Below are 14,039 nucleotides of genomic sequence, written 5' to 3'. Positions count from 1 at the left end.
TCGGTATGTGAGAGTTCAAACAGGAATGAGGAAGCTGTGTGGACTTGAGGCTGCCCAATATTACAGGGACACACTTACAGCACACACAATAGTCCCTGTTAAAGCCATGTTACATTTGAATTCCTAGTAAATATCACTCAAATATTATCTGTTCTGATTTGGGATCAATGGGTTGGAAGGAAGGCAGCATTTAGCTTGGACTCAGCCTCTAACCAGTCAGGAGGCTGCTGCAGAGAAACTTTGTTGTGTGTCTGGTTGCCATGGCTCAGCTCTGTGTTTTGTCCTTCCCGTCTCCCCTCCTCCTCCTCTCCCCTGTAGGCTACTCTGGATGTGGTGATGAACCTCCAGTTCCACTACATTGAGAAGCTGTGGCAGACCTTCTGGTATTCAACAGCGCCATCTAGTGACGTAACCACCACCATCCCCAACAGGTCAGACAACAGAGGATTGAGAAAGCAATATTTGAATTAGGAAAAAATGTCATATTTTCTTTCAGGCTTTATATGCATGTATGTTTTCTGTGATTGAAAACTGTTCTTTTAGTGATTTTGTGTGTGTGTGTGTGTGTGTGTCTGTGTGTGTGTGTGTACAGTGATGAGGACATGGAGGGGGTGATCCCCAGGGAGAAGCTGATGGCTCTGTGCAAGTATGAGCCTGTCAAGCTGTGGATGAGGAGCTGTGACCATATCCTGTACCAGGCCCTGGTGGAGATCCTCATCCCTGACGTGCTACGCCCTGTCCCCAGTCAGTACACCTACCTAACTTCAGCATTACTACATTATAATAACAACATCATTATCGCACTCAATGTATTGTATTTATCCCAGCTGATTTTTTTTTTTTATTGCAGGTACTCTCACTCAGGCCATTCGCAACTTTGCCAAGAGTCTGGAGGGCTGGCTGACCACAGCCATGAGCGACTTTCCCAATGAGATTGTACGCACCAAGGTACAAAACACCTTCCAACACCCTCGTAGTCATTCTGCAGACAGCTGTACTCGCAGATATACATTACACGCGATACATTCCCAGGTGAAGTTAACCATCTCTTGTATGTGCTGTAGGCAGCGGTGGTGAGTGCATTTGCTCAGACCTTGCGTCGGTACACCTCTCTGAACCACCTGGCCCAGGCGGCCCGCGCCGTGCTGCAGAACACCTCCCAGATCAATCAGATGCTCAGCGACCTCAACCGCGTCGACTTCGCCAACGTACAGGTAGGACCATGGAACTAATAATTCCTTGGGTACATCTTTGTTGCACAGTGGAAAGAAAACACTTCCGTGTCTGTGTGTGTCCATGTGTGTGCATGCATTTCTGTTTGTACCTGTACCTTGTAAATCCTCTCAGACTTGGGGTTTGTGTGTTGTTGGTCTACAGGAGCAGGCGTCGTGGGTATGCCAGTGTGACGAGACTGTGGTCCAGCGGCTGGAGCAGGACTTCAAGGTGACCTTGCAGCAGCAGAGCTCTCTGGACCAGTGGGCCGCCTGGCTGGACAACGTGGTCAACCAGGTCCTCAAGCCCCACGAGGGCAGCACCAGCTTCCCCAGGGCTGCAAGACAGTTCCTGCTGAAGTGGTCCTTCTACAGGTATGGACCCTATCTAAACAGACAGACAGACAGACCTCGATAGATAGATAGATAATGTTGATAGATAGATCGATCTCTAAAGATAGATACACTACATGACCAAAAGTACGTGGACACCTGATCGTCGTACATCTCATTCCAAAATCATGGGCATTAATATGGAGTTGGTCCTCCCTTTAGCTGCCTAAACAGCCTCCACTCTTCTGGGAAGGCTTTCCACTAGATGTTGGAACATTGCTGCGGGGACTTGCTTTCATTCAGCCACTAGAGCATTAATGAGGTCGGACACTGATGTTGGGCGATGAGGCCTGGCTCGCAGTCGGCGTTCCAATTCATCCCAAAGGTGTTCATTGGGGTTTAGGTCAGGGCTCTGCAGACCAGTCAAGTTCTTCCACACCAATCTCAATGAACCATTTCTGTATGGACCTCGCTTTGTGCACGGGGGCATTGTCATGTTGAAACAGGAAAGGGCCTTCCCCAAACTGTTGCCACAAAATTGGAAGCACAGAATCGTCTAGAATGTAATTGTATGCGAGTAATTGTAATTGTATTGAGTTCTGTTCTGTGAGCTTGTATGGCTTACCACTTCGCGGCTGAGCTGTTTCCACTTCACAATAACAGCACTTAGTTGACCGGGGCAGCTCTAGCAGGGCAGAAATTTGACAACCTAACTTGTTGGAAAGGTGGTATCCTATGACGGTGCCACGTTGAATGTCACTGAGCTCTTCAGCAAGGCCATTCTACTGCCAATGTTTGTCTTTGGAGATCGCATGGCTGTGTGCTCGATTTTATACACCTGTCAGCAATGGGTGTGGCTGAAATAGACAAATTGTGTGTGTGTGTGTGTGTGTGTGTGTGTGTGTGTGTGTGTGTGTGTGTGTGTGTGTGTGTGTGTGTGCGCGCGTGTGTTGTACCAGTCAAAAGTTTGGACACACCTAGTCATTCAAGGGTTTTCCTTTATTTTTACTATTTTCTACATTATAGAATAATAGTGAAGACATCAAAACTATGAAATAACACATGAAATCATGTAGTAACTAAAGAAGTGTTAAACAAATCAAAATATATTTTTGATTCTTCAAAGTAGCCACCCTTTGCCTTGATGACAGCTTTGCACACTTTTGGCATTCTCAACCAGCTTCACCTGAAATGCTTTTTCAACAGTCTTGAAGGAGTTCCCACATATGCTGAGCACTTGGCTGCTTTTTCTTCACTCTGCAGTCCAACTCATCCCAAACCATCTCAATTGGGTTGAGGTCGGGTGATTGTGGAGGCCAGGTCATCTGATGCAGCACTCCATCACTCTTCTTCATGGTCAAATAGCCCTTACACAGCCTAGAGGTGTGTTTCGTGTGATTGTTCTGTTGAAAAACAAACCAGTCTGAGATGGTGTATTGCTGCAGATTTCTGTGGTAGCCATGCTGGTTAAGTGTGCCTTGAATTCTAAATAAATCACAGTGTCACCAGCAAAGCACCCCTTCTCCACCACACCTTCTCCTACATGCTTCACGGTGGGAAATACACATGTGGAGATCATCCGTTCACCCGTGCGTCTCACAAATACAAGGCGGTTGGAACAAAAAATCTCACATTTGGACTCATCAGACCAAAGGCCAGATTTCCAATGGTCTAATGTTCTTTTCTCATGTTTCTTGGACCAATCAAATCTCTTCTTCTTATTGGTGTCCTTTAGTAGTGGTTTCTTTGCAGTAATTCAACCATGAAAGCCTGATTCACGCAGTCTCCTCTGAACAGTTGATGTTGAGATCTGTCTGTTACTTGAACTCTGTGAAGCATTTATTTGGGCTGCAATCTGAGGTGCAGTTAACTCTAATGAATTTATCCTCTGCAGCAGAAGTTACTCTGGGTCTTCCTTTCCTGTGGTGGTCTTCTTGAGAGCCAATTTCATTATAGTGGTTGATGGATTTTGCAACTGCGCTGTAAGACATTTTCAAAGTCCTTGACATGTTCCTGATTGACTGAACTTCATGTCTTAAAGTAATGATGGACTGCCGTTTCTCTTTCCTTATTTGAACTGTTCTTGGTATTTTACCAAATAGGGCTATCTTCTGTATACCACCCCTACCTTGTCACAACACAACTGATTTTATTAAGGAAAGAAATGACACAAATGAACGTTTATCTTCTTAGGGATCAAATCCCGTTAACGGGATCGATTTGACAACATCCGGTGAAATGGCAGAGCACCAAATTCAAATTAAATTATTAGAAATATGTAACTTTCATACAATCACAAGTGCAATACACCAAATTAAAGCTTTACTTCTTGTTAATCCAGCCACCGTGTCAGATTTCAAAAAGGCTTTACGGCGAAAGCAAACCATGCTATTATCTGAGGACAGCACCCCATCAAACAAACACAGACAATCATATTTCATCCCGCCAGGCGCGACAAAAAAACTCAGAAATAACGATATAATTCATGCCTTACCTTTGAAGAGCTTCTTCTGTTGGCATTCCAATATATCCCATAAACATCACAAATGGTCCTTTTGTTTGATAAATTCTGTCGTTATATCTCCAAAATGTCAATTTATTTGGCGCGTTTGATCCAGAAAAACACTGGTTCCAACTCGCCCGACATGACTACAGATTATCTAATAATTTACCTGTAAATTACCTGTAATTTCAAACAACTTTCCTAATCCAACTTTAGGTATTTTTTTACGTAAATAATAGATACAAATTTAAGATGGGATAAACTGCGTTCAATAGCGGATAAAAACAAAGTGGAGCGAGCTTTCAGGTCGTGCGCCCCAACCACAACAGTACACTAGACACAACCCTCATTCTGAACAACCCTACTTCTTCATTACACAAAGGAAAAACATCAACCCATTTCTAAAGCCTGTTGACATCCAGTGGAAGCGATAGGAACTGCAAGCAAGTGCCTTATAAATCTAGATCCACGTAGAAAACCCATTGAGAACATTGTCACCTCAACAAAACAATTCTGGATGGTTTGTCCTCTGGGTTTCGCCTGCCAAATAAGTTCTGTTATACTCAGACATTATTCAAACAGTTCTAGAAACTTCAGAGTGCTTTCTATCCAAATCTGGTAATAATATGCATATCCTAGCTTCTGGGCCTGAGTAGCAGGCAGTTTACTTTGGGCACGCTTTTCATCCGGACGTGAAAATACCACCCCCTAGCCTAGAGAGGTTAACAAGGCATACCTGTTAATTGAAATGCATTCCAGGTGACTACCTCATAAAGCTGGTTGAGAGAATGTCAAGAGTGTGCAAAGCTGTCATCATGGCAAAAAGTATTTTTGTTTGTTTAATACATGATTCCATATGTGTTATTTCATAGTTTTGATGTCTTCACTATTATTCTACAATGTAGAAAATAGTACAAATAAAGAAAAACCCCTGAATGAGTAGGTGTCCAAACGTTTGGCTGGTACTGTATGTATGAGGCCACTGTGTTCCTTCGGAAAGTATTAAGACCCCTTGACTTTTTCCACATTTTGTTACGTTACAGCCTTATTCTAAAATGGATTAAATCGTTTTTACCCCCTCAAGCTACACACCATACCCCATAATGACAAAGCAAAAACAGGTTTAGACATTTTTTGCTAATTTATAAAAAATAAAAACTGAAGTATTACATTTACATAAGTATTCAGAACCTTTACACAGTACTTTGTTGAAGCACCTTTTGCAGCGATTACAGTGTTGAGTCTTTTCGCACCTTGGCACAACTGTATTTGGGGAGTTTCTCCCATTCTTCTCGGCAGATCCTCTCAAGCTCTGACAAATTGGATGGAGAGCGTCGCTGCACAACTATTTGCAGGTCTCTCAAGTGATGTTCGATCAAGTTCAAGTCCGGGCTCTGGCTGGGCTACTCAAGGACTTTTAGAGACTTGTCCCGAAGCCACTCCTGCGTTGTCTTGGCTGTGTGCTTAAGGTATTTGTCCTGTTGGAAGGTGAACCTTCACCCCAGTCTGAGGTCCTGAGCGCTCTGGAGCAGGTTTTCATCAAGAATCTCTCTGTACTTTGTTCTGTTCATCTTTCCCTCGATCCTGACTAGTCTCCCAGTCCCTGCCTCTGATAAACATCCTCACAGCATAATGCTGCCACCACCATGCTTCACCGTAGGGATAGTGCCAGGTTTCCTCCAGATGTGACGCTTGGTATTCAGGCCAAAGAGTTCAATCTTGGTTTCATCAGACCAGTGATGGTTTGAGAGTCTTTAGGTGCCCTTTTGGCAAACTCCAAGCGGGCTGTCATGTGCCTTTTTACTGAGGAGTTGCTTCCATCTGACCTCTCTAACATTAAGGCCTGATTGTTGGAGAGATGGTTGTCCTTCTGGAAGGGTCTCCCATCTCCAGAGGAAATATGGAACTCTGTCAGAGTGGCCATTGGGTTCTTGGTCACCTCCTTGACCAAGGCCCTTCTCCCCCTATTGCTCAGTTTGGCCAGGCGGCCAGCTCTAGGAAGGAGTCTTGGTGGTTCCAAACTTCTTCCATTTAAGAATGATGGAGGCCACTGTGTTCTTTGGGACCTTCAATGTTGCAGAATTGTTTTGGTACCCTTCCCCAGATCTGTGTCTCGACACAATCCTGTCTCGGAGCTCTACGGACAATTCATTCGACCTCATGGCTTGGTTTTTGGTCTGACATGCACTTTCAACTGTGGGATCTTATATATCCAAATCATGTCCAATCAATTGAATTTACCACAGGTGGACTCCAATCAAGTTGTAGATGGATGCTCAATGTAAACAGCATGTATCTGAGCTCCATTTCGAGTCTCATAGCAAAGGGACAAACTTTTCACTTTGTCATTAAATGGTATTGTGTGTAGATTGCTGAGGAAAATATTTGATTTAATCCATAATTTAAATGTATATAATGTAACAAATGTGGAAAGTCAAGGGGTTTTAGGTCGTGCGCCCCAACGACAACAATACACTAGACACAACCCTCGTTCTGAACAACCCTACTTCTTCATTACACAAAGGAAAAACATCAACCCATTTCTAAAGACTTTTTGTGTGCTTTCTGTGTGTGTGTGTGTGTGTGTGTGTGTGTGTGTGTGTGTGTGTGTGTGTGTGTGTGTGTGTGTGTGTGTGAGAAACTGCCAAAATAAGTATGTTTGAAAGCAGTTGTTTCCACACAGTTCTGGTTCTAAGTTAATTAAGCAATGAACATCCCATCATGCTTAGGGTCATGTATAAGAAGTATTTTGGCTAGCATGGCTGGAAGAGATCTCAGGGACTTTGAAAGAGGGGTCTCAAAGGAGCATAGGGGGTTTAAAGGGTGTGTGTCTCAGTCACCAGATCTCAACCCAATTTAACAATTAACACTGGAGTGGTGCCTGAGACAGCGTTTTCCATCAACAATACACCAAGTGATGGTATTTCTCTTCATGGAAGAATTGTCACATCCCTCCAATTGAATTTCAGCACTTGTAAAATCTATGCCAAGGTGCATTGAAGCTGTTCTGTCCTAATGCCCTATTAAGACACTTTATGTTTGCGTTTCCTTTATTTTGGCAGTTACCTGTATATATACAGTATGCATTTTCACTAAAGTATGGTAGTATTTTCAGGCTGATGAATTTAGGTGGTTAGCGTCATGTGGCGTTGGCAGATTGAAGCTCATTGGGGCTGTGTTAATGTAATTTCTCTCTGATTGCCTCCTCCCTCTCTCCCCTCCTCCAGCTCCATGGTGATCAGGGACCTGACCCTGCGTAGTGCCGCTAGTTTCGGCTCCTTCCATCTCATCAGGCTGCTCTACGACGAGTACATGTTCTACCTGGTGGAGCACCGCGTCGCCCAGGCAACCGGAGAGACGCCCATCGCTGTCATGGGAGAGGTGAGTGGGCAGCCTTTCATGTACCAGTTTCCTTGAGCTATCCTGTGGAACTCCTGCAAAAGTCTGTGAAATAATTATGCATATTTTATCGCACACCAGGTTGTATGGTGAGAGTTTCTGGTTATGAGGTAAATGGCCTGTTGACAGCATGTAAATCTGTATTAGCCCATTACTAATATAATTTCTCCTTTCTTCTGAAACACAGTTCAGTGACCTAAACTCAATGTTGCCCATGCTCATGGATAAAGGTTGGTCTACTCTCCCTGGCTCCTAGTGTTTGACTTGCTGTCCCCTATGTCTCAATGTGGAATACATTTAGACCTTACCTTTTTGTTAACCTCTGTTCCCATCTCAGACCCGTCCTTCTCAGATGACATGAGTGACATGGGCAGTGACGAGGGCCGGGGGCCCAACGAACCGACCGTGAAAAGGGAGAGGATCGAAATCAACCACTCGCTGCAGGAGATCTGAGACCAGATGAGGCCCGTGACCCTCTCTCAGGAGCCCTGCTGAAGCTCTGGGCTTTCCTGGTCCTGTCAGCACACTAAGAGCCGGTAGCCCAGCCTGCTACACAGTGAGTGTGTTCAGTGTATATAGAGAAGAGCAGCAGGCTCAGCCCCTACCCAACCACTCCTCCTAGTTAGTGTATTTAAAGGGGGACTCTTTATCCCAGGGAAAACAATGAATGCTCACCAAGTGGGTCTGGTTTGACCTGACAGGGGTATACAGTTCAAATTTTTGTTTTTTTCCCCTGTTTTGCAACTGTGAATAAGAATGACTTTGTGCAGTACCCATGTTGGATACATGTAACTTTGTATGAGTGGTGTTTCTTATCCTTTATTAGCTGTGCCATAGTGTAATTCCAGTGCCTTAGATGCTAACTCTTTAACCACCACTACTACAGATGTCTATCTCCTCCCTCAGCTGTGCCTCTACCGCAGTATGAATGTATTGTTTCAAAACCTCAGACATTCTAAAGCACCTTTAAACCTGTAGGTGTAATAGGATTATTCTATACGTGTTGCCTCAACGCACATTGATGCAACCAACTGACCCAAAGGACTTGTCCCTCTCCCACCAGCGCGGCCACTCGTGGCTCTGTCAGTAGGGCCTGATACAGAGAAAAAGACCCTAGTCTCATTGTTGATGGGATGGCAGGGACCTCTAACACCCTGGCCGCATGAGATGATTAGTTACCTCCTCCTTTTCTATGCTCTGCTCTGCTTTGTTCTTATGAGGCAACTATAGAAGAGTAGCCACTGTTAACTCTACCAACTCCCCCATACTCAAGTAACCTTCTCCATGTGTATATATATCACTTTTCATCCAAATTATAACTATTCTATGATGCCGTTTGGCATCAACTCAATTTCAGGATGCACACAATGCTGGTCTCATTGATCCATGACTCTAGAACTTTGGGGGGTGTTTCTAGATGTCACACCCCAGAGTCTAGGACAAGCCAGTTGCATCTATATTGATGAAACCTTTAGATTTATGTTTTAAGGACTGAAATGAGAGTGGTGAACTGTGTTCAGGAAACTACCAGATTGTATGTATATATATGATGATCTACCTTCTGGGTTAACTGGAGCTGTCTGGCATCCATTTTGTGGAGCCGTATGTCTGGCCCAAACTGGGCCATGTCGAATTTCTTAAGGGATGTAAAATAGTATGTATTTACCAAAACGTGAAAGAGCGTTGGACCTCCGAAGCCAAAACCCTTAAAAGGAAACTCCTAATTGCATCTGTTCAGTTCAACTGATGCTCTGAGTTCAGATAGTGTGGCTCACCCCCTTAATGGTACCGTTACTCAAATGGTCGTTCCATTTTGATTGGAGGGGGAAATATTCAGAATATCCTGATCCATGTTTAGTTTAATGCTCGATATATGAAAGTGTAAACGGCTCGAGCCGGTTTCTCTAAAGATGATTTACATATTATATAGCCGTACAATTGTACTGTACTGATTGTGCGAAACCAACAAACTGTTAAACGTTCATACATAAATATATTTCTTAATATGATGTAGAAAATGTGTTTATTAATGGCCTTTTGAGTTCACATGGGGCTGGATCACACCGGTATTGTGGAAGATTGAAATTGAAAGGCAACGTTCGAAGACTGCATTCATGGTAAACGGAAATGACCTTTACATTTTTAAACACGGATCTTCCGCATTACGGATTGAATCCAGCACTTGGTCTATCCCCAATAATTTCTCTCTTCCCATACTGTACCGTTTGTGCTTTTAAAAGGGGATGTCCTCCTTGCTTTGATTATTTAGTGGCTGGGACTGATGTGTGTGACGCAGACGTTTTGTCTTGTTTTGATCATTTTCTATGTCTTATGGTCAACACAACAATATTTAACTGTAACAGTGTTGATATTTGGGGTGTAAGTGCCCAATTAGCCGTCAGTCACGTGTCCATATTGAGAGAATCTCCATTTCTATTTATGAATAAATATAACTGATTTAATTACTGATTGACATGAACTTTTTTTTCTAAACACTTTTGGTTGAATTTGACTTCCCCCCCCACAGAGTTTGTAGTAGCTTGAGAATCCGGAGCTCTTTGTAACTCGTGCCTGTCACAGTACTTTGCCTTTTAAGTGCTTTGGAAAGTAATTTCTACGTGAACTTTAATGTTTTTTGTAATGCTGTTTAGACTTTTGGCTGAGGATTATTTTTTATTGAACTAAATCTGGTTCTTCTTACAAGTATATTGAACCCTTATTTTTATGTATTTTTAAACATTCTTGACTACATTTTACCTAGCTTGAGGGCATACAGTCTGTAACAAACTGCATAGTTCAACTGTATTTTGTACTGATCAATGTGTAATAAATTGGTGAAACCATCTGTTTTTGGCCACGTTCATTTATTGATGAAATGTGTATATTTTGTAAAAACAGCTTTACTAACATTTTTCAATGAGTCTTCCTGGGCAATGAAGTGTTAATACTGTTATCACTGACAATGATTCAGTATATATGTGCAGAAATATTCCTTATATTTACATTAAATTCAAGTTTCCATGGAAATTCTGTTCAAGACATTATGTTAGTAGTATGTTTATATTCATACACACAATTCTCTCCAATAAAGCCAACTTCTTACATCCAGTTTTCAAACTCCTGATATGAAAAGGCACACAGAACACAATGCAAACACAACAAACAAGATTCAATACAAGAACAAATAGATGGGTACACTCCCCTGGGAAAGGGCGAGGATTGCGTGTACAATTCAGAGCTGAAAAAGAAAAGGCTAGGTCCGAAAACGAGCTTGATCCTTTTTAGCGGCAAGGTCAGCATACACATGTTAAGTGCCCATTCTCCTCCAAAGCCAGGAGAATGAGTGAGCACGGTGTCTGGTCCCAATATCAAACCCATCCCAGTCTGTCTGTCCTCTACCTCCTGGGGAAGGAGGTCAGTATGGCCCAGAGGGCTAAAAGTGCAATGTGTACTCCAGGACCTCCTATTGCTCCTCACAAGGAGCAGCCTGCCATGTACTTCCCTGCCAAGGAAACACAAACATGTGGTGAAACACATTATTATTTTAAAAATTCCATACAATCTTTTGTCAAATTCCAAGGCCCACACACTATCTTATTGGCCAGGCTTAGTAACATATGGTGTTACTGTACCTGTGGCAAATCTCTTCTTGACCAGGGACATACGGTAGTGACTGCCCACCAGCTCCACATCCATTCCCGACAGAGAGGCCCCGGAGCCCACAAACTGGACTGCCAGGCTGGGGGGAGGTCCACGAGGAACCTCCAGGCATTGCCAGCTGGCACACAGAGTGCCAGAGCCTGGAACAATAAACAATTGACACATTCTTCAGTTCCCCTCCACTAACAGGAGCAAGTTAATAACACTGGCTTGTTATTTTAAAAAAGCCACTTTTCCCACTAGCACTGACTGAGAAATACTTTGAGGGAAAATCTACTTTGTACGATTGTGATCTTGTCTCACCTAGCCATCTTAAGATGAATGCACTAATTAGAAGTTGCTCTGGATAAGAGCGTCTGCTTAATGACTAAAATGTTTAAAAAAAATTATAATCCCTGCCAATTCTCCTTTATATTATCACTGACCCATCTTCCACTCAGGCTCAGCTTTCATATGCTAATCTTGATATTTAAGATAATGATACCTTCATAGAGGCTGCATATTAAAATAGAGAAGAGGGTGGCACTCAATGCAATTATGTAGTCAAGGGCCAGACTTGGAATAAATAACTTTATACTGCATTTATATTTCCTTAACCATAATTTATATAGCTAGAATAGGACTGATATGTGGCCATTGAGTGAGATGGGTGTGGATGTACTGTAGACAGACAAGTAACCTTTGCTGTGGTTGGTAGGGGAGAGGTTGGGTAGTTTCCATAGTAGCTGTCGTTCCTCAGCATTCCTGGGAAGGCAGACAAAGGGTCAGTGGGGCCAACCCAGTTCCTACTCTTCTCTCTTTCTCCCCCACTTTCCCAGTCTGTCCTCACCTTCTCCCTGACCTTTAGTCCGTCCTTTCTCCTACTTTCACTATACCTCTATCCCTCCGCCCACCATACATCCCCATTTCATTCCCTCCTCCCACTCCCACCCTAACTCACCAGGAGGCTGGGGGCTGGCATTGCAGGTCTGTTGCGGTGTGGTCGAGGGGCAGCAGCACCTGCACAGCAGTGAGCTGGGTGGAGGGGGCGGTGGCCGGGCAGCAGTGGTAGTCCAGTGCTACACGGGTCACCGTGCCACTACGCTGGCACTCTGCTGACAGCAGGAGGGGAGCACGACCAGGGTCCTGGGATGACACCTGAGAGGAACAGAGTTGGGAGAGGTTGTTGATGCTGTCATTTGGAAGACGAGGGAAAATGTGTATCTTGAAGAATAATTTTGTGTAACTTCAGATGACAGAAGGTAAGAGAGTACCACTGTACTTCATCAGTCACCTGGTATTTGAGTAGGGCCACATTATAGTAGGAGGCCAGGGGGTTGAGCTCAGCCTCTCTCTGCAGGTAAAGGTTCAGTGCATGCATGTTGAACCAGAAGTCCCTGGTGTCTGGGTCACTCTGAGAGGGGTCACTGTGGAGAATAACACAAACCGAAGAATGAGACATATCTATATCTTACCATTTCAGCAATCTGTAGACATCTGTGTTGTTTAGCAACAAAACCAATGTGTGTGCATCTTCGGGGCAAAACAGACTGGGTTGGCTTCGAATCACAGGATTATTGACAACATGTAAATTATATTTCTCTCTAAATGTTCATTGAAAACACATTTGCACAATAAGCACTTTGTTACAGTTGTTAGTTAGCAAATTTTAGCGGTAATGTCAGATGTGGTTAAAGCCAAAACACCTCAAAAAAGGCATCGAGAACCAGATAAACTATTTGAAACAAGCCACCTATGATTCCAAACATGACAGCGTCTTGTCATTGTTGCTAGGTATCAGATCATTCAGAATCATAACACAGCCTTCTACCCTTGCGATGTGCGCGCATAATTTGTGTAACATTGTCACGCAACCTGTCTATATTTCATAACCTCACAACCAATCCCATATTAAGCTACCTGTAAAGCAGCTTCTGATTGGGCAGAAAGTGGTTAACCCGGGAGATGTTGACCAATCGAAAGCTGAGGACCGGGGCATTTGGGTTAGCAGTGAAGATACGAGTGATTCCAGCAGGAAAAGACATGGTGAGATCTCCTGTGATCTTCACCAGGCAGCTGGAGAAGAGAGAAGAGAAACATACACACACTTAGCTTTCAGCAGGCCTGTGTATAATAGGTAATAACACTGGACCTGGTGTACAGAGGGCTTATGTATGCTGACCGGTTGTGTTGTCCACCTTTGAAGTAAGCATTGATGTATTCTGTGATGGCTGCAGCCACAGGCCATAACTCTTGGGTGCTCAGAGAGATCGGGCTCGGTCCGCGAGACAGATGCACTGTGGGAAGAATAGCTATGTCTATGACAAGTTCAAGGCACAATATCCTTATTCATAAGTGCTTTATGCTATTGAGTATCTTTAAAAAAACGGGTTTAAAAAGTGTTGTGTTCAGACTAACTGTGTAGGGGCGCATGGTCTTGGTTCAGATGCGAGAGGGGTGAGGGCTGCCCACCTCTGGCAGGGCTGGGGGCGCGTGTCTGTGCCCCCCACTCACTGGGGCTGGAGGAGGAGGACGAGGTGAGGTCTGGGCTGGGTTCCGGCTGAGGAGACGAGCACACTGACCTGGACTGAAGACACACAGGAAAAAGTAAGCAGTTACAGTAAGTAGTTGTCTACAGGCTTATAGCTGTAAAATGCGCAGATCTGGGAGACCAGACCAGAGCTTCTGTAGTCCGGTTGATTTTCCTGAAGACACTCACTCTCTCACAGCCACTCAGTCTGCCTGAGGACCTCTTGGCTCTGGCTGGTCTGGGAGGGGCTGCCACCAGCAGCTCTGCACTGTCCTGCCTGAAGCTTTGCTTCGAACCTAGAGGAACATGACCAATATTACAACCTGTAAGACAAGAGGAAGTTGTCTAAAAGACAGTGTGGGGTTTGGAATGGGGTCAAATATAGTTGTACATTTGGGAAAATATATTTAGAAAATCCAATCTG

The 14,039-nt window shown here is 43.9% G+C and overlaps 2 protein-coding genes across 10 annotated transcripts in view; one reads left to right on the top strand and one right to left on the bottom strand.

Annotated features, from left to right (window-relative positions):
• LOC110521502 (DNA-binding protein RFX2) overlaps nucleotides 1-10,291 on the top strand; it is a 78,615-nt gene extending 68,324 nt beyond the window's left edge. For all 4 annotated transcript variants that reach the window (XM_036968420.1, XM_036968418.1, XM_036968421.1 and 1 more), the window contains 8 exons: nucleotides 319-431; nucleotides 593-744; nucleotides 851-948; nucleotides 1,065-1,214; nucleotides 1,378-1,586; nucleotides 7,275-7,428; nucleotides 7,634-7,676; nucleotides 7,784-10,291. In XM_036968420.1, the coding sequence (XP_036824315.1) occupies nucleotides 319-431; nucleotides 593-744; nucleotides 851-948; nucleotides 1,065-1,214; nucleotides 1,378-1,586; nucleotides 7,275-7,428; nucleotides 7,634-7,676; nucleotides 7,784-7,899 (1,035 nt within the window). In that variant the 3' untranslated portion in view covers nucleotides 7,900-10,291. The remainder of the gene's footprint in view (nucleotides 1-318; nucleotides 432-592; nucleotides 745-850; nucleotides 949-1,064; nucleotides 1,215-1,377; nucleotides 1,587-7,274; nucleotides 7,429-7,633; nucleotides 7,677-7,783) is intronic.
• A 2-nt stretch (nucleotides 10,292-10,293) lies between these two features.
• Nucleotides 10,294-14,039, bottom strand: part of LOC110521501 (F-BAR domain only protein 1) — a 46,519-nt gene continuing 42,773 nt past the window's right edge. For 3 of the 6 annotated variants that reach the window (XM_036968413.1, XM_036968415.1, XM_036968417.1), the window contains 8 exons: nucleotides 13,805-13,938; nucleotides 13,504-13,672; nucleotides 13,268-13,382; nucleotides 13,006-13,161; nucleotides 12,380-12,512; nucleotides 12,047-12,243; nucleotides 11,079-11,246; nucleotides 10,294-10,948 (listed from right to left, as the gene is read on the bottom strand). In XM_036968413.1, the coding sequence (XP_036824308.1) occupies nucleotides 10,546-10,948; nucleotides 11,079-11,246; nucleotides 12,047-12,243; nucleotides 12,380-12,512; nucleotides 13,006-13,161; nucleotides 13,268-13,382; nucleotides 13,504-13,672; nucleotides 13,805-13,938 (1,475 nt within the window). In that variant the 3' untranslated portion in view covers nucleotides 10,294-10,545. Of the gene's footprint in view, nucleotides 10,949-11,078; nucleotides 11,247-11,785; nucleotides 11,851-12,046; nucleotides 12,244-12,379; nucleotides 12,513-13,005; nucleotides 13,162-13,267; nucleotides 13,383-13,503; nucleotides 13,673-13,804; nucleotides 13,939-14,039 lie in introns of all 6 variants that reach the window. The other 3 variants (XM_021599093.2, XM_036968416.1, XM_036968414.1) reach the window with 3 other exon arrangements.

The sequence above is a fragment of the Oncorhynchus mykiss genome, chromosome 30, assembly GCF_013265735.2.
Source record: "Oncorhynchus mykiss isolate Arlee chromosome 30, USDA_OmykA_1.1, whole genome shotgun sequence".
NCBI lineage: Eukaryota > Metazoa > Chordata > Actinopteri > Salmoniformes > Salmonidae > Oncorhynchus > Oncorhynchus mykiss.
The sequence above is the reverse complement of the archived record's forward strand: the minus strand, read 5'-3'. Positions and strand labels throughout refer to the sequence as shown.